Genomic DNA, 27,027 nt, shown 5'->3' with positions numbered 1-27,027 from the left:
GTGGGAGTCCCCCTGAAGGCGGCCCAAGGCAGAAACCTCCGGGGGGCCCATTCAGCGCCTGAGAGCGAGGCACCGACGCACAGCGCCTCCCACGGACTAGATGCTCTTCTCAGAGGCACACGCACCTCCCCCCGCTGGCTGTGACCCTGCCCAGGTAACTAATGCCTGTTCTCATTCACATTATCTAGTAGGATAGGGTAGGTACACGTATATATTTTCTATAAGTCAGTTTGATACGTGGTAAGGAAAAAAAAGCTCTACAAGAATGGCAACCTCTGAAATCAACCCGAGATGCTGAAATAAGCGGCCATGTCCCTCTTCTGTAGAACCAACTTGACTTTGCAATCCTGGACTGGCGCCTATTCGCGCTCTCCCTCCTCCCCTCGACTGTGGGCCCTCCGAGAAGGAGATGATGGCTCTCCGGGCTCCCGGCCACAGCGCCCTCCGATGCAGAGACGGTGGTGACACTGTGGCCATAAGCGACTTCAAATTCAGGAGGGTGGAAACTTGGGGCATGACAATGAAGAGGCATCAGGGGTGGCTGACTTTTTCTGCAACTTACCTTTTGCTTGAAATAACCTTTTCTCTCCACAGATACTCTGCATGTGACAGGTCTTCCCAATTCCCTTTTTTACAGCAATACTCTTCCAAGACCCGCAGACAGATGAACTCTGCCCGCACCGCCCATCCATGCCATTGACATGACAAGGAGCGTACAGCGTCTGTTCCTTTGCGTATAAAAGGAAGTCTGTTTAGCAGAGAGGGAAAGGCTGGCAAAGGCTGACAGCGCGCGACGCTGAGCACCTGGGAGGAGGAGGCACAGATGGCCGGAGGCACCCGACGGAGGAAGCCGCAGCCGTGCGGGAGGCCTCTGCTCTTCCTGGCCGTCACCTTTCCCAGGTGGCTCCTGGTTCACCTCCAGAGAGAGGCACCGACAGCCTCAGTGAGGACACTGCCCGACTCTTCGCCTCGCAGAGGACCCCTCAGAGATGGGCCAGTTAACGCTCTGCACTTAAAAACTAGAGGGTCCCAGCCAACGGCCTGAATGTCACGGACAGAACACCTGGCATTTTCCGCAGCGGGGGTTGCACCTGGTGTGGCACCGTGAGGGCAGCGGACGAGCAATTGGGAATGACGGCTCAGGTCGCACAAAGAAGGCACCCAACAACACCGTCTCCCCTTGTTGCCGGCCGGGGTGTGGGTTTGGGTGTTCACAGGATCGTGACTCTTCACAGGCATCAAATGCTAGTTCTTCTTTCTGCCTCACAAAGGAGAATGCTGAGTTTCTGGGAGATCGGACAACTTGCTCAGAGTCATAATAATAATCGGAGCCCATAGTCTTTCTGCTGTGCCACCTACATGTGTTAGGCAACGCAAAGGCCGATGAAGCCTCAGGAGTCAATGCAGGTCCCAACATTGCGTCTCAGGAGCTCGTGGCGATGCGGTGATAGCACTGGCCGTCACCGAGAGAAGAGCAATCGTGTCTTGCCCACGGCTCCAAGGAGCTGAGTATGAGACAGCGAGCGTCAGGAGGGGCCTGAGACCAAGAGGAGAGGAAGCAGTGCTTGGAGACGGACGAAGGTCGCGCCACTCTGACCCGCGATGCCAGGTGACTCGGGTGGGGGAGGTGCACCAGCACAAAACCCATCAAGGCCCAGAGAGTGTGGGCATGCGGCATGGGGGCCCCACGCCGACCTCCAGGTGGGCAGCCGCAAGGGTGGGCAACGGTGGTAAGCGGTCGGGTCCTCGGTGAAGACAAGGACAGGGTACTGTCCTCAACAATGACAGAAAAACTAGAAATCATAACAGATTAGTGGTGACCACGGAAAGCAGAGTTTCTGTGGCAGTAACAACGTCACTGATTTAAGTACAGAATAGAGCCCAATAAAATTCTTGCCTTCCTCTTCAACTAACTTAGATGATGATACCTCCACACAGAGTCCCTGCGTGTCAACATAGTGTCAACACGCAATTGCAGAAGTACCAGTCAAATGAGATCCGATGGCTGGTGGCCCAGAGGATTGGTTACATTCCAAGAGACAAATGTAAACATTGTATCAGGTCACAGCTGAAATACAAAGTGTTCATTGCCCTGGCCTGGTAGCTCTGTTGGTAAGAGCATGGTCGGGATACCCAAGGTTGCAGGTTTAGTCCCTGGTCGGCTCACATAAGAAGCGACCAATGAATGCATCAACGAGGGAAATGACAATCCATGTCTCTCTCTTTCTCTTTCCCTCTCTCTCCCTTCCTCTCTCTCTCTCTAAAATCAATCAACAAAAAATATTTTTAAAATTGTTCATTGTAAAAATTACCAGTGACTCGATATATAGTATATTTTCATCATAAAACTTCCAAAGAACAGGATGAAGCATTTGAACAACACATCCCAAGACGCATGAGGACTTCTTTAAACGCCATGTTCGACGCTAGGTGAGCACCCTACCTCTTTTAACCATCCCCCGGTTGACGGGCATTTAGGGTGAATCCAATTTCTCACTGTGAGCAACAACAGGTCAAAGACTACCTCAGAGGTCATCCCTGGTAAGAGTATGCCAACGGATCACATGATTTCTGCCATTCCCTTCCAGCCTTAGATGCTACACAAATTTCCAGCTCAAAAGAGAGCTTATTCTCAGAAACCTAAGACTGAGTCCCCTGACGCTGGAACCCCGCCCGGCCCCTGGCAGGGGCCACGCCCAGCCGTTCAGGCACAGCTGGTGGCTCCCCGCTCCGGCAGAGTAGGGGGCACTGTGACTTCCCGGTGAGAACTGGCCCTTTGCCCTGAAACACAGGCTTTCACACCTTCCCTTGGCTTCTGTCCCCTGGTCTCCTCACTTAAAACTGTAAGAGGACACAGTTTGCTGTATCCCCGTAAGAAGTGTACAGTATTTGTTTATTTAACAAAGGGCTTCTTGGCAATGCAGTCATTTTCTCTCTTGGCTTTCCAGGTTCTGCTTACAACCTTTTATGCACAAACAACTCCTTTTGTACCAATGATTCTGATTCAACAGGTAGTTTTTTCATTGGTTCCTATCTACTTATTGACCATTTGTCACAAATTATCCAATTAAAAATGTTTAATTTTCTGATTTTAATTTTAAGGAAGCAATTTGGCCAGTTCAGGAATTCCTACTATGAATTCTTTGTTTTCTAAGATGGGCAATTGTCGGGGTTCATTGCCTGGGACTCTATAAAAGGTGCTTATTCTAGTAATGCTAATAATCCTTACCTCTAATTGGTACCTATTATTTCATTTCTACGTTTTCTTTTCCCCGGCACTGTTTACTATTTAATTTTTATTTCATTTAATTCCTGTAAGATTTTATTTATTTATCTCAGAGAGAGGCAGGGAGGGACAAAGAGAAGGAGAGAAACATTGATCGGTTGCCTCTCACATGTGCCCCGACTGGGGACTGAACCCGCAACCCAGGCATGTGCCCAGACCGGGAATCAAATTGGCCTTTCCCTCTGTGGGACGAAGCCCAACCAACTGAGCCACCCCAGCCAGGGCTACTGTTTAATTTTTAAATGTTTAAATGATCTCTTTCAGCCCTAGAGTTCCCATGATAATGAACCTTTCTTTTACACATTTGTCTTCATATTTTTAAGGCGTGCGTTCCCTGTGGCCGTGTCTTCTCATGCCGGCAGCTGCGTGTGCTTGCAAGCCAGCCTCGCCTTATGAAGCCCTGCTCTGTGAGACCAAAATTCTGAAATACATATGCTGAATAAAGTTTTTCAAACAATCCACCGTCCTTCCTGCCTTTCCTTTGGAGCTGGCCAGTGCCTGGCTGCCAGCCAGCCTCGGGTGCCCTGTCCTGTGCAGGGGCCTGGCTTTGCCAGGTGCCGACAGGGCCACTCACGCTGTTCGGCTGAAACTGAGTCACGTTCACAGGAAGGTATCACATGCTGCAGTAGGACAGCACAGAACACAGCAGACAGGGCGTGTTTTGCTAATCATCACAGTGATGTGTACATGTTCCTATGGAAAAAATGAGGTAGCAATTTTTTACCTCCCAAATACCAGCTGTACCATTTCCTGAACACTGTCATTTAATGTCCTTGGTAGGCTACCAGGGGGTACGAAAAGGCACACATGACCCACAACCCAATATGGGATTATAACCAAATTATTGCACATTTTAGTACTGTTTTCCCAGAATTCCAGGCAGTCACAGTTATTGTAGTTTCCACAGGAAAGGACAGGCAAAATAAACAGGCTTGCAGCCTGAGCGGTTTCAGCAGGCTCAGGGCGCTGTCCCTGGCGCCCCCAGGGCAGTGGGACAGAAGCTCGGAGAGCGAGCGCTTGCAGAAGGAGGTGCCGGGTGGGCCCGGACCGGCAGGGCTGTACGGGACCCTCACAGGTGAGCCTCCTGTTATCTAGGGTTGACTGAGCTGGGCAGGGCAGCTCCCTCAGGATCACCAGCAAGAAGTCAACAGCATCAGAGTAAACAGGCACACTTAACGCGGATGGACAGCAAAGCCGGAGCCTGGCCCTGGAGAGGCCCCGGCCTCAGGCTGGTCCAGGAGCCAAACCAGGAAGAGCCTAGGGTCCTGGGGGTAGCAATGGGTGGGAGCATTTGAGAGCGTTCAAGAGCGTCAGGGAATGTGGTCCGCGCATAACCACGTGTCCGGGGATGTGGTCCGCGCATAACCACGTGTCAGGAAATGCGGTCCGCGCATAACCACGTGTCCGGGGATGTGGTCCGCGCATAACCACAGGGAGACTTGGCACTCCTGGAACCTTCTTCACACCGTCCCCAGTCCTGCTCCCTGTTCAGGCCCAGGAAGGGTGATCTGCAGAGAAAATGAATGTTGGGAATCCTCACCTTTCACCTTCCCATCGGCTCTTTGAGATAAGTGTACAAGTCCTTATTTTACAGAAAAAGAGGCTACATGTGTGATGAAATTGTTTACCCCCCTTCTAACTGCAGGCGCAGGTTGGACGCAGGTGTTTCCCAAGCTTCTAATAAATCCAGCCACAGGGGCTGTGGGAGGGGGCACAAGGGAAAATGGAGGAGGGGCGGTGGCCGACTCCGTGGGAAGCAAGAGCTAGAGAAGGCCTGCGTTTGTCGATACAGCAACACTCCCAGATGCATGGGACCCGACAATAGCCAAGGGGCTTGGCTCTTCCATGCCCAGATCTCCCAGAAACGTGGGCCCCAGCCCTGGAGACCCAGAGGCCCCAGGGGAGGGCCAGGCCACCTGGGTGAATACCCTCCAGGTCCTTCCCCAAACCTGGAAGGAGGAGGCTTCAGGGGGGCCCAGCTCGTTTTCTTAGCCAGCGCTGCCTCTGCCTCGGGCTACTCCAGGCACTTCTCAAGGCCTCTGCTCCCTTCGCTCCAACCCGGGGGGAGTGGCCAGGTTGCCTCTGATCTACCTGGTCCCCATTCCGAGAGAAGAGGAATAGAGCCGGCACCGCTGAGGTTCCTCCTGCCACCCTGCTCCAGACCCGCGGGCAGCCCACCCACATCGAAGGAGGCCAGGTCGCCGTGCAGACGGGTAACCACAGGCATCCCAGTGTGAGGACACGAGAAGGAAAGAGAAGCACTTGTTTAAGGGGATCCCGCTCCAGAGAGCGGTGTGCTAACAACAGGAGGTCGTCAGAGAGGAGGCTGCACTTTAGGAGGGAATGTGAACCTATGAACTCGTACATGGGCGCAAATTCCAGTCTGTGCACTGACTGGGACCCCCGCTCCCGGAACGCCCATCGAGCCGTCTAACTTCACCTCACCTTACATGCCCCCCCCACACACACATACAAAAAGCCCCTAATGTATGTTTTGGGTTGGCCAAAAAGGTCATTACGTTTTTCCATATGATGGCTCTAGCATAGTGCTCAGTGGTCTTTAACTTCATTTGAAACAATTTCGTTAGATTGCATTGTGACAGCTGCCATACCAGCATGTATGAAAAACAAACTTGTCAAAATTGGTGAATTTTTGTGCAGCCATTTTAACACTGAGAATGGAAGAAGATACACAACACTTTTTTGGTGTATTATGATTTATTATTTCAAGAAAGGTAAAAACGCAACTGAAATGCAAAAAAAGATTTGTGCAGTGTGCGAAGAAGGTGTTGTGACTGATTGAACGTGTCAAAGGCGGTTTGTGAAGTTTCTTGGTACTAGTGACATTTTGGCCAAATACTTCTTTGCTGTGGGGCTGTCTTCTGCATTGCAAGATGCTCAGCAGTGCCCCTGGCCTCTACCCACTAGAAGCCAAGAGCAGGAGAGAGCCAACATACTCTAAGATCCAAATCAATAAACTTACTGGTAAAAATGAAAAATGTCTTTTATTTTATGGAAAAAACTAAGCGGACTCTTGGGCCGACCCAGTACACTGAGCCTGACTTCTCCCGGAAGCCCAGGCCTCCACGCCCAACAACCCCTGGCTGACCCTGGAAGCCGGCCCCTCACACAGCCCCCGGCCTGCGCCCCGCAGCTCGGAGCGGGGGCCTCCTGACCCCCACAGTGGCCTCAGAGTCCTCCTGGACTCCTGCTGCCTGACCACGAACATTCCAGGGGACACCAGGAGCCACTGGCTTTGGAAGGATTTCCCCAGTTTAGTCTCCTGTCCCCGCCATCACTGCGGGTTGCGGGTGAGGGTTTTCTCATACCCTCTCCGTACGTGGGACCCTGCTGGCCTTCGCCCCCTCTGGCCTGGCCACCCCCACGCCACCGTATCTCGCTGCAAAAGGCTGCATTCAGGCCCCTCAGGTGACCTCTGGTGCCTCTCTGTCCAGGGTCACTGCTGACCCCTGGTGGGTCTGAGAGAAGCAGGACGGGCTCAGAACGTGCCCTGCCCTTCACACCTGAGGGCGTCTCACCTGCTTCTCCCTTTCATCTTTCTGCCTGTCCCCAAGCCTCTCGGGCGGCGTCTCTGCCTGTGCTCTCCCGGCACTTGGAACGTGACGCCCGCACGGCTGACAGGACCCTTTCTCCCTCTCCTGTCCCAACCAGAGGCTGGCAAAGCACCCGTTTCCTTTCCTTGTCACCCCAGAAGCCAGCTCTGACTAGTGGGATGAGTGGAAACCTGCTGGCGGGAAGCCAGTTTGGGGACAGCTTTATTTTTTCCTGCTTTTGTCATAAACATCTGGTCTGGAGCGGAGTGGCGTGGGGGTGAGGAAGCCAAGGGAGGGGGCATCAGGCCCGGAGAGAAACCGGGGACCGGCCACGTGCTGTGGCTGAACCAACAACAGGCACTGCTCGTAACCAGGCCTTGAGATGAGAGAGGAAAGACACGCCCACGCCCGCAGGCCCACACATCAATTTAAGCCACTCTGAGTTACTGAAGCAGAAAATGATCTCAATTGGCATAGTCACCTGTATTATAGTGACCAGTCTGCAAGTTTCTCTAAGCTGTGCTTGACCCCTGGGACTCTATCCTACTCGTTTTTGACTCTGGGACCCAGCACAGGCTGCTACAGGCAGAGAGGCAGGCCTGACCTTCATTCTCGACAGCCTCCCGGACCACCGCCTCTTCACGAGCAATGGACGGGGAGCCCGCTTGAGAGATTAAAGACACGCATGTAAAATGTTACCAAATCTCCACCGCGGGGAAATTAGTTCCTAGGATAAGAAAATAACTTTCAAAGCCAATTCATTTTACCATGAACATCTGACTAGAGTGAATTACTTCCACATCTGCTTTGTCTTCCAATGAGGATGAATTAGAAACACAGTGAGTCTGCTGGATTCAAGTCAATCACCGGGGGGCGGGGAGGGGGGGAGGGCGAGGCTGGCTTCCTGACCACGCCTGAGAGTCCAGCAGGAAGAATCCACGTGACTCCTTGTTACTCACCTGCCCGCCTGGCAACAGATAAGTTTCAGAGTAGCCAATCCGCGCATGGATACCAGTATTGCACAATTGCTATTTCTTATAAGTGTTTCCACACCTTTTCAAAGCTACCCATGGTGCAAAAATGTTACATTTTACCAAAGGAGTATATTTCCAATTTATTCAAATGTTACCAACAAATGTTTAACTCTTCAGACAGCACCATATGGTTTTCTCTCACAGCTGCTTCCCACACACTTGTGGGGGCTCCAGTCTTTCTGTTTAGGGAAGTCTCAACTCCCATCTCTTTGGCGCTGAAGCTACGGCCCCCTTTGCAGCCCTCATCTGAAACAGGAGACCATCAAGGAATAGCAGTGATGTCTTGGAGCGCTCAATTTTTAATCAGGCTCTCTTTCATTCATCCCTAAACCCCAGCTTAGCAACCGCAGGCAGCAAGAGGGGGAGGAGCACCTCAGAGGGTCCCCAGCAGGGCGTTCCCACCTGGCACCCGTGTGCACAGGACCAGCAGTCAGTACCACCTGTCGGGAAGGAGTTTTCAGAATAAAAGTCAGGAGTACCAACTAAACCAAAACCAAGCAAACGTGCAAAGAGCCCAGGGCCACGGTCAGGAGATGACTGATAGCCTTGAAGCTGTTTTTTAAAAAACAAAAACAAAAAACAAAAACTGAACAGTTTAAAAAGCATCGATTCTCTTCCCCCAAATATTCATGAGAAGATCAAGTATTTGACACAAACACAGAGAATATTCGATACCTTGTCAGACATTAGAAGGAAGCCGGGAGGTAAAAAAGGAGGTATCTCTTAGGAGAGAAATGGATTCACAGGCAATGCACACGTTGGAAAGTCAGCCTCTCTCATGTCCGTCCCCCAAAGCAGGGACACACTTTGGTTGTAATGGTCTGACACATGTGTTACATACCAAACACTTAGATGCCACATGTTCTTCAAAGAAACAAAATTCTCCCTTATGAAAAATACAGATGTAGAAACAGAGAGAGGACAGTTTAAAAAATGCAAAGCAGTGAGTTATCAGAGGCCGAATGAGAGGTTAAAAACGCTCTGTGTAAGGCAGGGGCGGGCAAGCGCTATGCGAAGCCGACGTTCCCCTTCCTTGGATTCCGGACGGGGTTTGGGGCCCCGAGAATGAGAAACGCAAGCCCCGCCCCTGCGCCTCTTCACCGGGTCCATAGGACGGGACCCAATCAGAGACCCACACACCAGGGTAAAGATGCGCATGGGTAAAAAAAACCCAAACAAATGAAAAAATGCCGCTGAAGACTTTGGTCAGAGGAAACTCATGCTCCTTAGGCTTACGTCTCCGTTGCCCAAACAGTGAGCGGTATCACCTGTTTTGTAGGCCGTTACCCAAAACAACAAGGACAAACCGGAGGCAGCAGGGAAGGCGAAGGCTACGTGTGAGCGGGACGGCCTCCACCGCAGGAGCCACGCACGCCAGTCTACAGCCGAGCAGGGCGCTGTGGGCGTCACTCATTCACAGGGCGGCCAGGAGTTGGAGCGACTCAATGGCACACGACACACGTGCCGTCAGGCAGCAGAAGAAACGGATGTGCCACTTGTGTGGACACACACCTACCCCAGAGAGCAAAATGCAGGAAGGACAGCTGCTTGGTAGGATCATGTGAATTCCTTCTTCTCTAAAAATAGTGCTTTCTGGCATAAACCACGTTCCTGAGCGTGGCTCGGCTTTGTCATCGAGCTGTGGGGGCAGAGCTGGTGCACACAGCACGCCTGGTCCTCCCCAGCTGGGCTCCTGGCCCCGCCCCTGCGCCGCGGCACCGGCACCACGCGCGGCTCAGCCGGGGGTGCCCGGAGCGCCTACGCCCCCTCCTGGAGGCTCCTGGGGCCGGGCTAAACATTTTCGCTTCTTCGTTTCCCAAACGGATCATTGCTTTCCCCCCACCCCCATTTTGGAAACTGATCATAGAGAGAGAGATTTTATTCTTTTCCTAATCCACGCCTCTGTGTGGCTGCTTAGGGCAGGTGCCCTACAGAGTGGGAGGAAGCAGAGGTACCCAGGCCCACCCCCCACTTTTAAGCCTCTCAAATGAGAGGCTTATTCAGCTTTGTTTCACCCTTTAGGACATGCAAGATAACAAGGTGAACATTCAAACCTGTATTTTACTAACTTTTAAAATCAACACTGCCTTTAGATGCAAAACACAACAAGAAATCCGCCACAGGAGAGGGTCCTCCTTCTACTAGGCAGGGGAGGTGGGTAACCTGCCTTTTCCCCACAGCCGGGGACAAATTCTGTCAAGCATTAATGTCTGTAACTTTTACGATGAATAATGAACATAAACTATAGTACTTGGCATTCTAACTACATGTCCTTTTCCTGTCCCACAGCCAGAGAATTTCTGCTCTTAAAGGCCTTGAATCTTGAGTCTCTCAGCCCGAAAAACAGAACCACTTAAAGTATAAAGTGAGTTTCTTGCTCCTTGAATGAGTGAATTGGATTTATTTTTACTCCAGAGGTTCCCAAAATGACATTACCTTCGAATCCTCCCTCTGTACCAAGGAAGCAGAACTCCTACTGTGTATGTTGCATACAGGAGACAAGCCCATCACTGGTCAGGCCCGGGGACACGCGCCAGCCAGAGGGGCCCCGTGGAACACTGGGCAATGCAGCACCAGCAGAAACTTTAGTCTGAAGGGGCCGAGAGGCTCGCGGGGAAGAAACTAGGGTGAACTCTGACAGAAGGGCAGACACGTGCTGGAGACCACAGTGAGTTGTTAAAAGCCTTTCTGTTTCCAGTTCTCTTTACGGTCTCATCTCGCTGGGGAAATGGAGGTAAGAACAAGAAAGTGCCCCCGGAAGCCTCCCGCAGGACCCGGCCTTTCTCGGTCCCTGAGCCGGCTGCCACCTGCGCGCGAGGTCCCAGCCTGGCTTCCTGGCCCCAGGACCCAGCCTGGCACGCCCACCTCCTCTCCACGAACGCTGCCCCTCTGCTCCCTCCCCTCCGCGACATGAGCAGACTAGCCCTCCTGGCCGCCCCCCGTCCCTGACGGCACCTGCCCAGTTATCGGCTCCCCTGTCTTACAGCAGCTTCAGGTTCACAGCAGAACTGAGACAAAGGTACCGAAATTTCCCATACACCTCCGGCCCTCACACAAGCTCATCACCAACGTCCCCCGACCAGCGCGGGACATTTGCTACAACAGATGGGCCGACGTCGACACATCATTGAGGCCCACCCTTTACATCAGAGCTCGCTCTTGCTGTTGTACCATCTATGGGTCTGAAAAAATGTAGAATGACAGATATCCATCATTATCACATCATACAGAGTAGCTTCATTGCCCTAAAGTCCTCTGTCTTCTGTCAATTTATCCCCCACGCCAAGCCGACCCTGCCTACCACGGCAATTCCCCCGTAGAGCGTCTGCCTAAATGACGAATAGGTTGGACCAGAGAACCACTTACTTTGAAACATTCTTCTTCTGGAGTTGGGCCAAGGGCAGCCCTCTGGAAGACCGATGAGGGTTATAAAATGTCCATTTAACTCAGTAAAGAAACAATTACTTCTTTCCACTTCAAGGGTTCCGCCGGGACAGGACGGCCACGTCACCCTCAGACGTCCCGGCGGGCCACAGCGCCGCTGAGAACCACCACCAGACGCGCCCGCCTTCTCTTCAGAGGCCATGCTGACTCTCCTTCAGCTTTTTGTTAAACAATTCGAAGAAAGCGTAAGTGCAGGACCGTCGGCGACAGAGCAGTTTGCAGTGGCCCTAATCGGACGCACTTCATGAGTTCGTCACCGCGTGCAGGACGTTGAGTGGCCGTAGCTAATACCCGGCCACCAAGCCTGGCTGGCACTCTCCTAGGGCCTCCCCCGACTGCCCGCGCACGTGGGTCTGAGCCCCCGGGTCTCTGCCTGCGGCTGCTGCTTCAACAAGGTCACCCTCTGGCCTCCACTTCACATCTCTACCAGGGCTCCCCACACAGGACTGTTCTGTTTTTTTAACCCTCACCCAAGGTCTCTTTTTTTTTTTCATCGCTTTTAGAGAGAGAGGCAGGGAAAGAGAAACATCAATGGGCGAGAGAAGCATTGATCAGTTGCCTTATGTGCCCAAACCCAGGATCTTACGCACCTCGACCAGGGATCAAACCAGAAACCTAGGCATGTGCCCTGACTGGAATCGAACCTGCACCCTATGGCTTACAGGACGACACTCCAACCAACTGAGCCACACCAGCCAGGGCACCACACGACTGTTTCAACAACCAAAGGAAGTACCAGAGCAGTTAGAAAGTTGAACACGCTCAGTATCAAAATGTACATATCCTTATTGCCTGTATTTATTTCCACCGTATCCTTCTTATCTGCTCATTGCCATTGCTAAACACCTGTCTTCACAGTTTCTTGTGCTCAGCAAATGCTCAGTAAATGAATCAAGGGAACTATTGTTTGGTTGTGGGCCTGCGGCCGCCCGATCTCCTCCCACCCCCACGACGGCAGCAGTGACGCTGGCTTCCCCGGCGTCCACGTCGCTGAGGCCAGAGGCCGCCCTCTTAATCATGGGCTTCAGTGTCCCCTCCTTTCCAACCTTCCCCCCACCCCCAACGGAAACCACCTCCCTCAAAACAAAACGTGGGAGCTGCCAAAACTTGTCTTCTTTTCAGACTGTCCCCAAACACTAAGTAAATTTAATATCTTACAGGGTAGTAGACAAATTAGAACCACGGTTTTATTCTTCTGTAGAGGAGAATCAAACAGGACTCTGAATTCCATCTGACAAAACTGGCCACTTAAGGCATGCAATCAAGTCAAAAAGTCTGGAATTCCTTAGAAAAACAAACAGGTGTGATGGGCTTTCAACGCTCCCCCAGTGTATTATGTTGAACATAATAACATGGCTTATTGTAATATACTGACCTACACGAAGATGTCCCAGGGAAGAGCCCTGTCAGAAATACTGGAGTTTTTGTCTTAAAATGTTAACTTTTATACATACTTTTACCGGTCCACACCTGTCAGAAGGATGCAAATACAAGTCTACCCACTACAGGTAGATTTCTAAAGGTCACAAAATTAACAGTATTGCTTTAAACTTCCTCGCCCCTCCCACCCCCCATTTCTCAAGGATCTCGCCGCTATTTTGACATGATTCGTTCATCGGTCATTAATCCAATTTTCATTGAAATGACCTCGGGAATCAAACCAAAATGAATAGGAACTAACCCAGCGTAAGCGCCAAGGAGGAAGCTCTGATAAAAAGCTACAGGTAGACAAGGTTTCAAAACATTTCTGAGAACAGCGTATGATCTCCTGGCTCAGCCCGTTGAAGGAAGACAGTGTGTCCAAGACGAGGAGCCCCCGAAAACTCAGTCCGGGGAGCCGCACAGCGAAGGAGGCTGATGCAGAAGGCAGGCTGGAGGGCACAGTAGAGACGCACGTGACCGGGCTCCTTCTGGGAAGGGGCACAGAGCCCGGAGAGGCAGGGCCTGGCCGCAACCTCCCGGGTCAGCGGAAGGACAGCAGAGGCACCAGCTGAGGGACGGACACAGAAGTCGTGGCCAGTGCGTGACCGCAGCACGCGGTCGGCGAGCAGCGGTAATTACTGGAATTACTGAACCGCAGCCCTCGGTGGAGTCCATGCAGCAGGCAGGGCACAGCCCAGGGCCAGCGGAGCGTCTGTGCGGGACCTCCACGGGCACTGCCGGCAGCGAGGGACACACGATGCAGTCCAGGGCCGGTAAGATGGCGGCAAAAACCGTGCGGCCTCGGGCCCGAGAACTGACCTTACCATCCTGCCTGATTAAAATTACTAATAAAACATTTTCCTTGATATAATCAGGACAAGTGGTTGTTTGCATAAGTCAAGACTTTAGCTTCAAATTAAAGCTGCTGTTTTCAGGGGGAAAAGGAGACAAACAGGGCACGTTCACGTAAAGGTGAATTTGTGCAGAGCCAATCGTGAGAGGAAATGGGAACTCCCGTAGCAGCCTCCAGGGGACTAGAGAGCATTCCCCAAGCTCCGTGGACAGAACACATAGGAACGCGCGCCAAGAAGCTCTTGGGCCAAATGTCACCCCCCCTTATCAGAACACGCTGCGCTGCCTTCCTTCCCCGACAGGCACACAGCCCCCACGTGGCACCAGCGTGGGAGACGCACAGCCATCACGGGGTCTCGGGTGGACACTGGTCCATGCTGCAGGAGGTGGCTTTCGGGTCCAGAGCCAGCTTGAGCTGAGTCCTCTGCAGCGACAAGGACGGTAGTTCCCTCTGTCCGAACCAAAGGGGGCCCAACGAGAAGACTGTCGGCCACAGAAGTTTCTGGATGACACTACTCTCTCCAGCTCTGCACTTACTGCGGAGCAGGGGCGCGGCTGCTGGAGAAGCGGTGGAGCTTCCGGCATTCACGGGCCTGGGCAGGAAGGCGCCTATGGCGTGAGCCCGGGGAGAGGCCGGGATCACAGCTCAACGCCAGCCTCCTTTCAGAGGGACGGAGGGGCGGAGGCTGGACAACCGCACAATGGCAGTCTCGCTGTGTTCCCCAGACACTCCGCCTTTGAAAACATGCAGCAGAGTCGACAGATGCAGGGGCGGGGGGTGGGGACAACTTCACCGCACTCTTTGACTCAAGGAGAGTGGCTTTAAAGCCATCACGTAGGCACATGGAGGGAAATTCAGTTAACCCCACAGTGAGCTCACCTCCCACGTTCCCTCTTCAAGGAACTGGCGCACAGGCTCCAGGTGATCCTGTCTGCTTCTGAGCTGATGGCGGCTGGGCTTACGGTCCCGTCATTGAGGCGAGCCACTGTGAGCTGCGACTAAATAAACTCGGCCTTGGCGCCACAGCGCTCACCCAGCCAGAGAGTGGCAGCGGGACAAACGTCACACAGCCAGAGAGTGGCACCGTCATGGGGACACCTATGTGTTGTCAGAGCCCTGCCACGGGGTGGCAGAGGGAAGCACTCTGATAACAGGACCATCACGCCTGTTCGAAGTCCTCATCCCAACAGAGGAGCAAACTAAACAGCCTGTGGATGGCGGCCGGTTCCCCCGGCCAGAGGGAGGGCTCGGTGCGTATCAGAATGGAAGTAGGAGCGACAGGACTAGAGGAGGGATATTCAGCCGGACTCGAACCGTTTTAAGTAAGTCTTCCGTCAATGCCAAAGCCCCGCCTCTCCTTTGCTGCAAGGGGGCGGTGTGCCGACTTTCTAGGCGCTCTTACTGCTCTGAGGGGACAAATGACCAAGACGGGGACCTGGAGTGGGGGAGCATGTGACACACCAGGATGGATCTTCAGGGCTTAGACAGCTGGCCTTTAAGAGACTGAAAAAGCAACTCTTCTTTGCTTTTCAAGCATTTCCACCTCCTGGTTTACCTCTCAGACTCGCCTCTGAGCTGTGTAAACGCCTGGGCTGGAGACCAACCTGCGCACAGGTGGGTTCAACAGCGACTCACTTCCTGGGTCCTGAGCTTCCGGCCGAGGCCGAGGCCGCAGGAAGCAACAGGACACTTTGCAAGTGGGGTCACGGGTGTGGTTTTAAATAAATCATATCTGATGAGGAAGAAAGCAGAATAGGAGGATAAATTGAAAGGTTTGCATGAAGTGCTGCCTTTTCCTCAAAGCATTTATGAGTTTTCAGGTAAGGAGTGTTTGCGACCCTACCCCCTGTGAGGGAAGAGTGCACTTGAAACGTCACGTGCCCCCAGGCAGACAGGGGCATGTGAGGAAGTTAAACAGAAGCCAGAATCCTTAATCCGAGTGCAGTAAGAAACTGTCTCGAACAATTACAAAATGCGAAGGACTGTATGTATAACACCTGTGTTTCTTTTAAAGATGGAAACTTCATAAAGTTACAGTTTGGCCATTCAGGAACTGAGTCAGAGGTAAGATTTTAGTACGACAAAAAAAAGCAACGGACTTAAAGCCCATCAGCAGTGTAAACAGGATCTGGGAAATGGCTATTCTCCGTAGAACTTTTCAAAACCATTTCGAAATGCTCATTTTTAACTAACGGACACACTAATCACAAGTAACATTTGTAACTACACCTTTCAGAGCGGATGCATCCTCTCACGGCGGAACCCCTGGGAATTCGGGGTGAGGGCCCCGGCTCCCAGGGCCTCCCTCTCCGCACCCCCGGCCAGCCCACGCCTGTGCGAGGAGGTGGGGGCACGCGCCTGGGGCCGTTCCCGCCTGTGCGCCTGCCCCACACACCCAGAAGGATCTCACACCCCTGCACACGGCAGCTGCTCGGCTGCTCTCCCGACTCGCTCAGGTCAGGGGCTGACACTGCTGGCGTGTCAGCCCAGGGCGGTCCCCCCGTCCCACGGTGCCCCGGGGCCTGGGTGTTCCGGTTGACAACCGCCCCCCCATTCTCTGCTGAGGTCTTCATGGCTCCCCTGCCCCGTCCCTGCAACTCGGTCTGCACATCCCGGTGGTCCTTCAGGGAGCCCTCCCCTCCTGTGCCAGGACCGCCAAGGCCCTGGAGCCGTGTGCCCAGCGCCGGCTTTCCCCGTCCCAGGCCAGCCCACAGGCAGGCTGCTGGCCCCCGGCAGGTTCAGGAACCCACCGTGGCTCCCTAAGGCCGACAGAGTCCGGTGCACACCCTGCTTCCCGCACTCGAGGCCCTTCATGCCCCTTTATCAGCCACTTGCCACGAGGTGGCTCCCAGCTCGGGCGGGCTGCCGTCCTCAGGACCTTTGGAAGGTAAGGCTCGTTCCCCTCCTGGGCTTCCTGTGTGTCCTCTGCAGGGTGCCACCCCGCCAACCCTTACCCACGTGGCTTGGTCATCTCAGGCCACCTCCTCCACGAACCTTCTCTGAGCACTTCGGCCCAACTGGCCGCCCCCTTGAAACCCAACAGCTGTCACCAGGGCCCCACACGGTTCGGCAGGTAGGGACCTGCACCCTACCCGGCCACCTCCCTGAGGGTTCCGTGGCTCAGTTCACCTCCCCAGCTGGGCTGTGTGGGCTTTGTGAGGTGAGCGGTTGTGCCTTTGCAGTAGTTTTTGTGTGTCCCTACACGTAGGGCACGGAGTAGTGAGTACTCAGGAAACACTAAAAAGACCTAGGACCACAGACCTTTAGGCTACGAGAGGATGCCATTCAGCCCTCTCAGTGTACAGATGCCGCAGCCAAGCCCCGGAGCGGCGACCTGCGACCAGCGCGGCACGGAATGTTTAAAACATCCAGCACCTGACTGTTCAGTCAGAGGCGCTGGCCTCTTTCCCCTCAGATTATCTAATGAAACAAGGATGACTGCCAACGCAGCCATGGCCGTGCAGTGTGAATGAATCAAAATTGTACCCGTTTTTTGGTCAGATCAACAAAAAAATGTATTTTCTCTGGTGTGCCGCAGAATTTCAGTGATTAGTTTGTGTGCGCCATGAGATGAAAAGGTTGAAAATCACAGCTCTAGAGAACTCGCCGACGTGTTTTTGAGACAATGACTTGCCTGACGGGAACGCAGGCCTCCCTGTCCCCACATCCACGCGGTCGCACTGACCTTCCCCAACAGCTTTCATTTCACCTACACCCTCCCTGGGTTTAGTTTTAAAAATTCCCCCAAGAACAGTTTCAAGCAACGCTTACTTAGTCTGCGAAGGCGATTCGTATACCTGAAAGTACACATTCTCCCTAAAAAGAGTTCACGATTCTCACTTTTCACTCGGTCTGGCTGTGGCTGTAAGTGCTCATTCAGTCTGGTATCACTGATGACAATCGTACAGAGCAGCTCCATCCTCAGGGCTGAGGGGTGGGGGGAAGCCATCTCTGCCCGTGTAGACGGTGGGGACATTGCTCCGAGGGGCTCCTGCCCTCAGCTGGCCCTGCGTGGGGGTGGGACATGGAGGACGGACAGGCCAGGACACACCCCCCGACCTGCCCCGGGTCACATGACGCGGGCTCACCAGGGCAGGGCCACCAGCCCAGATGAGTACACCAGACCAGGCTGTGAGTGAACCAGGGGGGGAATCTCGACACGCACATGCTAATTCCAAATGTGTCTTTGTGGCCTCGCTCAGTCACCTTTACAGAGAGTAGCAGGTGTGCAGGCAAGGTGCTGAAAAACAAATGCAGGTTTACATCATGTTCCACAAATTACTAGCAGAACTGTACACATCTGGGGGGTAATTTGAGTCTTGCTCCTCTCTATTTTTGTTGGTTCCATTTTTAAGGATAAGATGCATTGCAGAGGCAGGCGTGTAAGACTGCGGTGCGCATGCAGTGACCTCCGGTGACCACGCAAAGCTCCTCTGGGCCCTCCCACCAGCCGCACCTGTGCACCTGGTCTGGGAAAGGGGATATGTGGTTGCAGTGGCCCGCGACACAGCCCTGGGGGACACATGGGGCACGAGGAGGACTGTCCCTGCTCAGAACTTCTCAGTGCCGTGTCTGACACGGAGCGGCTTCTCCGGTTCTTTAGTTAACGTAACCCACCGAGCCACAGCCTTTAAATAATTCAGTGCCTTGGTAACCGGTGTTCAAGCGCTCAAAGAATGTTAGTTACAAGAATGTTTTAACCTTTTAATTCTAGTTTCAAACATTCGCATTCCCTCCGGTTAGGCACAACCTGAAGCGACATAAAAAAAGACAGCATTTGAGAAGGGGAAGCTTAGATCGTCAAGGACAGGCAAGGAGCCATGGTGTGCAAGTGGCATCAGCAAACTTAAACGCACACAGACGGGAAGGAGGTGGCCCAGGTTGTTTGCAGGGTCATGGGATAATTTTTCCATCTGCCACAAACTGTATCTTTATTTGAAGATAAGAGAATCCTCAAATGCTTGGATTTCTTACGGAGAAATCATCGTGTTTTTCTTATTTACTTCCTAGAAATAGAAATGACCTAGATTGACTGCTAACTTTCATGTTAGCTGCTCCCAAAAAATGTACTGTAGGTGCTTATTTGTTACTGTTCTGTGGGCTATATAAAACGTACATTTTATATTGAACTATATCAAATACTAAATCTCCTATTTAATTTTAATTTAAATTTAAGAACATATGAGGCTAATCCTCCTACCTTCCCTTTCTCCCCCCACCCTGTTTTCCACAGGGCCTTATACAATATTAAATTAGAAAACACTATCATAGTTTAGATGCCCTTTCTTAGCCTGGAGGTTGAAGCAGCCGAAGCTGTTGCCGAATGTGTTCCTCAAACAGCCACTGAGCCCAGAGAATTCCCACTCGCGCCCTGGAAGAGCTTCTCCGCCTCTGCCTCCCTCCAAGGTCAGTCATTGCCCCTCCACGGCCTTAAGCCTCTGCAGTCAGACAGACGGCACATGAGGCCACTTGGAATCAGGGCACGTCGTACAAAAGGAAGCATGTCCCACTGTCAGTGCGGCCCTGGTGACGCCACAGGAGAGTGAGGGCCTGTCTCGTGTAGACTCCGGACACCCAGGAGGGACCGCAAGTCCACCTGGCCCACGATCTTGGCTCACTCAGACCCCACACCCCAAACCTGCTCCTCCCCCGCCTTCTGTCCGCCTCCACGCTGCCAGGGCCTCAGAGCAAAACAACAGCGTCATTTTTTAAAAATGTTTTTTATTTTAACTGACTGACTTTAGAGAGAGACATCAACCTGTTGTTCCACTTACATATGCCTTCATTGGTGACTGTGGTATGTGCCTGACCAGGGATCAAACCCGCAGCCCTGGGGTATCGGGATGATGCTCTAACCAACTGAGCTACCTGGCCAGGGCCCTGGGATCATTCTTGACGACCGTTTTTCTCACACCTCACATCCAATCCAGTCCCAGTGGTGCTCCCACCGACGTGTCTGAACTCTGACGACGTCGCCACCTGCTCTACCGCCCTGCTCTGCGCCACCAACAGGCATCAGCTGGGCTACTCTCACTGCGCCCTTTAGAGCCTCTGCTTCCTCCCTCGTCCTCCACCACCAGCCAACTAGAACAACTGGTCAGATGGTATCACCCCTTCGCTCAGACTCTCCCAGTGTCTCCCACCTCACCCAGCGAGAAGCCCAGTGCTCTGCAGTGGCTGGTGACACCCTACACCCCTGGCCTTTCCTTCTCCTTCACCTCATCACCTCCCCCCTTTCTCAGCTCCAGCCACCGTGGCTTTCAGCTGCACCTCCAACACAGGGACTTTGTTCTACTACACAGGCCCCTCCTTCAGCTCCTAACTCAAATGCCAGCTTCTCAGGGAAGCCTTTCCAGACTTCCTATCAGAGCCCACAGTCCTGGGCCTCTCCACACACGCGCCGGGCACACACGCACCCAATGAGCACCCCCATCTCCTTGTCTCCCTTTGCTGCAGGACATTTCTTCTCAGCAATTACCCCAAACAACGCCCTGTGCATCTTACTTAGCTATTGGGCTCGCTGTGCCTGCCTCTCCGTGCTCCACGGAGCTACATCCAGGAAAACAAGATCCCTGAGTGCTGGCACAGCAGCTGGTGAACCTAATGCTCAGTAAGCACTTGCCCGGACAACTCAGGCCTTGACGTGACAAGGCAAGTCAGCCTTAGCCACGGTCGCCACCCATGCAAATAGCCGCCAATTAAAAACCACTGTCCACGGGTAACATCACTCGATCTCATAGTTAATGTAAGAATAGACTCTGTTTCACAGATTAAACAAGGGAAATGGACACTAGAAAGTAGCAGACAAGCGCTGTGGTCTGGTTCACAGTCAGGGAGAGAAGCAGGCCATCCTTTCAGATGGCTCCCTCTGCACCCCCAAGCCCCTCCGGTCACCCCTTCTTCAGTCTGACCTTGGCAGGGGCACAACCCTTCACTGCCAGAACAGCCACCCACTGTGGGGACAAGGAATCCACCCAGAACAGACACACCAAGTCGGAGCGCAAACTGGGCCCACGGGACAGAGGCACCAAGGAAGCCAAGAAGATGCCCCCGCCAAGCGGCCCGCTGTGCCACAGAGACACGCTCTCCACCTCCCGCCGCCAGGAGGCGGCAGTGCGCACCCGAACAGCCACCGTGGGAGTCACGTGCTCCGGCGTTTCCCCGGACTCGGCTGCCGCAGGGATCGCACGGCATCCCTAAGAATCAATTCTAGCCCAGTGCACTCGGACTGCCCCAGAGAGCTCACGACCTCCATGGTGGCTCTGTCCCAGAAAGGAATCTGTAGTAAGGTGACATGCGAGATCGCGTGGTCATGCGTCCGAAGAGCTGAGCATGAGGGACTCCGGGGCTCCAACCCTGTGGTCCGAGGGGGCGGCAGCGCCGCAGAACAACTCGACCTCCACGACACAGGCTCCCCGCCAGGCTGCTGGCACAGCCCAAGCTTGTCCTCTTGACCAGGCTCGTAGCTACGTCATGAAGTCAAACCCTTCGTTTCTTTCCAGTTACAGTGATTTATAACCATGATAGTCTGTGCCAGGTGCCATCACATAGGCAGATAACAGCAAATTTACAGTTTGGGAAAAAATACCTTAAAAATACTAAAGAAATGACGTTTTATAGACAGGTATGGGCTTATACATTTAAACATTAACTTTTACCCTGTTTGACCATCCCCAGACAATTATAATATAATTCAGGGACATCAATTATTACTCTAAAACAATAACGTCTTACTCAGGCATATGAAATTGTTGGTTGTAACAGCAAAAACCTTAAAAATTCTGTTTCTTGTGCTCCTGTATTTTTTTTTGTTTGTTTGTGTTTGTACAACTAAAGAAAACAGTTTTATATTAGTTTGCTAGGGAAGCCATAACAAAGAACCACAGGTTGGGAGAATTAAACAAAGAAATTCATTTTCTCACAGTCCTCCAGGCCGGAAGTCCAACATCAAGGTGTGACAGGTTTGATTTCTTCAGCAGCCTCTCTCCTTGGCTTGCAGATAGTGACCTTGTCATTTCAACTTCTTTAAAGGCCCCCAACTCTGCCCTGGCCAGTGTGGCTCAGTGGACTGAGTACCTGCCTGTGAACCAAAGGGTTGTGGGTTCGATTCCCAGTCAGAGCACATGCCTGGGTTGCAGGCCAGGTTCCCAGCAGGAGGCGCCAGAGAGGCAGCCACACACTGATGTTTCTCTCCCTCTCTTTCTTCCTCTCTTCCCCTCTCTCTAAAAATAAATGAATAAAATCTTTAAAAAATAAACTCAACTTGATTTTTTTTTTTTTAAAAAGGCCCCATCTCTTTACAGTCATGGTTTGAAGTCCTAATATTAGGACTTCAACGTATGAATTTGGGGGAGACGCAGTTCAGCCCACACCATGCCCCACACGGTGCCACTCGGCAAAGCTCAAGCTCGCAGCTCAGACACATCTGGATCCCAACCAAGGCCGTGTCTCCTCTGCCTCTGGGGCCCAGGTAGGGAGCTGCTTGATCTAAACTCCAGACAATGACATCTACATCGCATTAGTTCTTTGTAACAACCTGTGTCAACATTGCCTGGCATAACAAAGTGTTCAACAAATGTTTGTTTTTTTAAATATTTTATGTCTCTGATTTTTGTCTTTTCATGACCTTTCAGTTATGTTTGTCTGTAACTGTGCCTTTCCTCCTTTAATCTGCTAGGGGCATGAAACCAGATCATTACATTTGTTGCAATTAAATACAAAGGCTCAAAATGGAGACCAAAGGTTTGCCAGAGAATAAAGAGCGTGAAGAACGTAAACTTCGGGTCTCTCTCTTCCGGCAAACGAGACTGCTTGTTTGTTCTTGGTGGAATTTCTTTCCTTGTTGTCATTTTTGATCCAGATATATACTTATTGCACATTAGAAAACAGGTAATACCAATGTGAAGTTTCGCTTTGTCACCATTAAAAAAGAAAAAGGCAATGCCACCAATCTGACCCCAAACTAGTGATGTCCTCTAATAAACAACCATTTGTTTTGGAAGCAGTTGTGGGTAGTAGCACGTAAGTTAAATGTTGCACAGCACTTCTAAAGGAGCACACAGAAACCTGGGAAGCTCAACAGTCTCACGGAATGTTTCTAAAAGGAAATAAAGCACTTAGAACCCCTCTCAGAGCCCCTGCAAACGTTATTCTAAAGCAGGGCCACTGAGCTTTTTCCACGGAGGGAGAGGCAGTGAGTATTTTAGGATCTGGAGCCATATGGTCTCTGTCACATCTACTCAGCTCAGCCACAGTCGCTGGGGAGCAACCAAAAATGACACAGAAGCAAGTGGCTGTGGCTGTACACCAGAGAAACTTTGCTATGGACCCTGAATTCTGATTTTCATAACATTTTAATGTGACATAAAATATTATTTTTCTTCTGACATTTTCTCCCAGCCATTGGAAAATACAAACGCCATCCTTAGCTTGGGCTGCACACGCCAGGTGGCGGGTTCGATGTGGCCAGGTGCAGTGTGCCCACCCCATCCTGGTCAAAAGCTCAGCCAATATTTGTTATCGGTAAGCACAGATCTGTCTTAGGGAAACAACTGGAAAACCAAAGATCAATGCAGCATCCCCATTACGGCTCACCCCCTTCTCCAACCCAGTAGGAGCTCCCTACCAAAGTCAAAAGCCAGTGGAGAACAAGCTACATTCAATTCTTTTCTGAGCACCTGAAAGAAGAGCTTCAAACGTCTCTTCATAAACAAGAATAAGGCTGCACCCTGAAGAAAGGCACCATGTGTCCAAGTGACAGAAATAGCGATGGAGCTATCTCATGGCCCCCACGCTTACAAAGCCGCAAAAGGCCACAGTGGCTTTATGCAAAAACTGCATTTTAACCAGTCGCCCATCACTGCGATGTAGCCTTATTTAGGGGGACGAATAAATAGGCAGACAGTAAACAGACATGACAAACTGTTCTTAAGAGTGAATGAGATCACTAGAAATTTTATGCGGCTACCGAAGATAATTTTAATAAAAATTATTTCTTACCCCCCCAAGTGTCACCCATTATTTCCTTAATCCTTGAAAAAAATCACAGTACAAAAGTGATGTGGGAAATTTCAGTCTCTAACACCTTTTATTTTTATACTGCGCTTCCCTCCGACCAGCTAAAAGTGGGCTGCACTTTCTGCCACACTGCAATCAAGGAGAAGGAAAGAGATGTTAAATTTTTGCTGGAATTAATTCAGCATCCTTGGCAGAGCAGCGGATGAAGAGAACATTGCTGAATTACCAACCTAAGACTTTTCCCAGCGAGACCATGAAGACTTTACCCAGTTCCTTCCAGGGGAAAAAAAAAAAAAAGCAGCAGCAGTAGCCTGTCCTTTCTGGGAGGGGAAGCTTCTGACATAACGCATTCATGCTCCTCTATCACACTGAAGGCCACCAAGAACTGCCCCTTTGTAATGCCCCCTGTTTCTATTCAGGACAAGGCAGGGGTTGACCGTGCTGACTGACTGGGTGACAATGATCTCAGAGACTTGCCATCAACAGGGCAAAGAAGTTAAATACACGCACACGCACACACAACTACAGCATGTCGAGCGCCAACCCGAGAGAGAAGCCTGAACCACCGTCCACTGTGTTTGAGTTGGATGGGACTTTTCTAGTGTTTCCCATACTACGTGGGACATCAGTGTTGTCAGTTATGGGTCAGTACAAAACCAGCAGGACAGTACGTCTGATTTAGGCTAGATTCTAAGTTCTGTAAGAATTCTATTTGAATTAGCAAATTCAATGCTATGCTATCAAAGACAAAATTCACTGATTTGCTGATTTTACAACCCACGAGGCAGCATTTTCACCCAGTTTATCCTTAAGTGCCCCTTGCACTGGCTTCCTAAAAGAACTCTTGTTTCTGCATGAATGCAGACTTTCTTAGGAACGACAGTGCAATCTGAATACCAATAATAAGACATCCATCCCCACTTTTTTAGAAAAACCAGGAACTGCAGTTTAAAAAACAAGGAACAGAAGGAAATCAGGGAAATAATTGTCTCTCCAAAATGTAAGCCAGCATCTTCGACATTTAATTGGGCGCGTACAGTGTCGAGACTGCACAGGAGCTGCCGTGCTGGGGGATCCCACCCAAGAAGAGCAGCTGTGTCCTTCTTCTCGTAGCGTTGTTCTGATTCCTGGTCTATCTTTTAAAAGACCAGCGTGAGCGTGCTAAAAGTTACCATCATTCCTCACAACGTTGACCCAACTCTGTGCCCCAGTAGGCCTTCTGGAGCCCAGGGGAAATATTTCTGCAGAGGATGAATGATTCTCCATTGAGCACACACATGCCCCAAGGAAAGGCTCGGGGGCTTCTGAGAGATCTGAGGACCAGGTACAGGCCACAGAAGCAGGACTGGTAGAACAAAAACTGGAGTAGCGTTGGAAAAGCTAAAAAGTAAGACAACAGGTCTGTCTTGTTTAGGGCTGCGTTTAACACAGTTTTAGAAGTATCACCGTACAAGCTAGACGTCTGCTAGTTTATTCAGGGTAAATGCACTTCAGTTTAGTCATTCACCCCAGACTTTTGAATCATTGTTTTACTAGCATTCTTTACCAAATAATTACCCAAACCATCCTCAGTTGGGTTTAGCCCAAAGGGATTAAAAACAGGCAAACCCTGGGAGGCGAAGGAGTGGGGTGAAGGAGGAGTTGAAGTAACAACGTTGCTTCGCCACTCAAGGGGAGGGGATGAGGTAAGAGTTCCCCGCAAGGAAGTCACAAGGCCCAGATTCCAGGACTACACAGGTACCTATGAAGTGTGTGATCTTGCGCAAGCCAAGATGGATTGCTGGAAGAGCTGCTCTCCTGCACAAAGGGACGAGACTGCGCTGGACGCTCCTTGAGACACTGTCTGGGATCCACATACCAATTTACAAATCTCCACGCAGGTGGGGGTGCGCCTCCCGTAGCCGCGGGGAAAACCCAGCCTTCATTCACCTGGTCTAGCAGAGGCATGTTGCCTGGGGCGCGCGCCGGGCCTCCCCATCACCCCGGGACGCTCTTCCATTGCGAACGTCCACGGGGGCGGGGGCGGGGGGGGGTGACTAACGCGAGCGAAGTGCGCTCCCAAGTTTAAGGGTGGCCTCGCACACCTAAAGTTGAAAAAACTGCTGAATCAGGATGCCCCATTTTGCCAGGGGCACGGCATTCCCTCACTCCTCCTAGTCTGAGAAGAAACCCGATCGGCCTGTGCGCTCAGAGGTCACCTGCGAGGAGCAGAGTGATGTCACCCGGTTCCTCCAAACCGCCCCAAGGAAGGAAGGAGCTCGAAAGGGAGGGCGCCCTCCAGAAGGTGACCCTTGAACGCGCCATCGTTCGATTCTGCAGCCCAGCCCTGCGGGATGGGTCCGGAGGGAGGTGCGCGCGCTCGGAACAGGGAGTTTGCAGCATCCCCGGGCCTCGCTGCCCCGCGGCCGGAACGGTGTAGATTTGAACCGGAGAGGTTGGGTGTAGGGGACCCAGATAAAAGGGCGCAGCCTAAGAAGCCCTAGAGTCCCCCAGGCCATAGGTTTTAGTAAGAGGCCACTTTCCAAGAGTTACGGGCGGCAACAGCCAAGTCACGTCCCGAGGCCACCTCACCGGCTTCCGGCTCCACGGAGCCCGCCCTTGGCAAGTCTCCGCAGGAGGGGCCCAGGGAAGGGCCGGTGGCCGGGTTGGAGGGGCCAGGGTGGCCGGGATGGGGGACGGGGCGCGGGGGTCTGAGTGGCCGCGCGGACCAGGGGCATCGGGCTCCTACCGGTGGTGGAGAGCACGGTGCTGGCGAAGAAGAGCGCGGAGGTGAAGTCCCAGTTCCAGTTGCCGGAGGCGTTGCTGAGCACAGACACGCCGTAGTTGCTGGCCTCCAGCACCCGGCCCAGGAACTGCTCGAGCTGCGGCTCCGAAAGGCACTCGTGCTCCTCCAGGAAGCGCCGCTTCAGCTTGCGCAGCTCCTGGCGCAGCAGGTCCTCGTAGGGCAGCTCCACCGACGAGAAGACCACGGCTCCGAAGACCAGGTAGAGCAGGTAGCCGAGCACCAGGAAGCCGAAGCACCAGGCCGAGCGGTGCCGCTCCACCAGGCGCACGCACGAGCTGCCGGCCAGGGACTGCAGCATCTTCCCGCCTCCGGCGCCCGAGCCAAAGCCCGAGCCTGAGCCCAGCCGCGCAGCACGCTGCCCGAGCGGCTCCGAGTGCCCGCCCCCCGCCCCGCGGCACCACCCCCCACCCCGCCCCCGCCCTCAGCCCGCCCCGCCCGCAGAGCCCGCACGCGCTGCCAGCGATTGGCTCGCGCCGGGAGGATTTTTTCTTTTCCTGCTTCCTTCGGTGTACAAAGGGGCGATGATGTGGCGCTGACGTGGTGACGGCTCAGGTAACCTGAGCGTCCCTGGAGACTGTGTGCAAACTTGCCAGGACCACGGGGCTGGAGGACAGCCCAGCTGCAGCTCCGCC

General features: G+C 52.6%; 1 protein-coding gene across 1 annotated transcript in view; it reads right to left on the bottom strand.

The window, feature by feature from the left end:
• KCNK1 (potassium two pore domain channel subfamily K member 1) overlaps positions 1-26,727 on the bottom strand; it is a 34,071-nt gene extending 7,344 nt beyond the window's left edge. The window contains exon 1 of the mRNA XM_054576756.1: positions 26,339-26,727. Within this exon, the coding sequence (XP_054432731.1) occupies positions 26,339-26,693 (355 nt within the window). The 5' untranslated portion in view covers positions 26,694-26,727. The remainder of the gene's footprint in view (positions 1-26,338) is intronic.
• Positions 26,728-27,027: the final 300 nt, after the last annotated feature.

Source organism: Pteronotus mesoamericanus, unplaced genomic scaffold (genome assembly GCF_021234165.1).
Source record: "Pteronotus mesoamericanus isolate MK-2021 breed Mesoamerican mustached bat unplaced genomic scaffold, CSHL_Meso_final contig_347, whole genome shotgun sequence".
NCBI classification, from domain to species: domain Eukaryota; kingdom Metazoa; phylum Chordata; class Mammalia; order Chiroptera; family Mormoopidae; genus Pteronotus; species Pteronotus mesoamericanus.
Note: the sequence above shows the minus strand (reverse complement) of the source record. Positions and strands in the feature narration are given on the sequence as shown.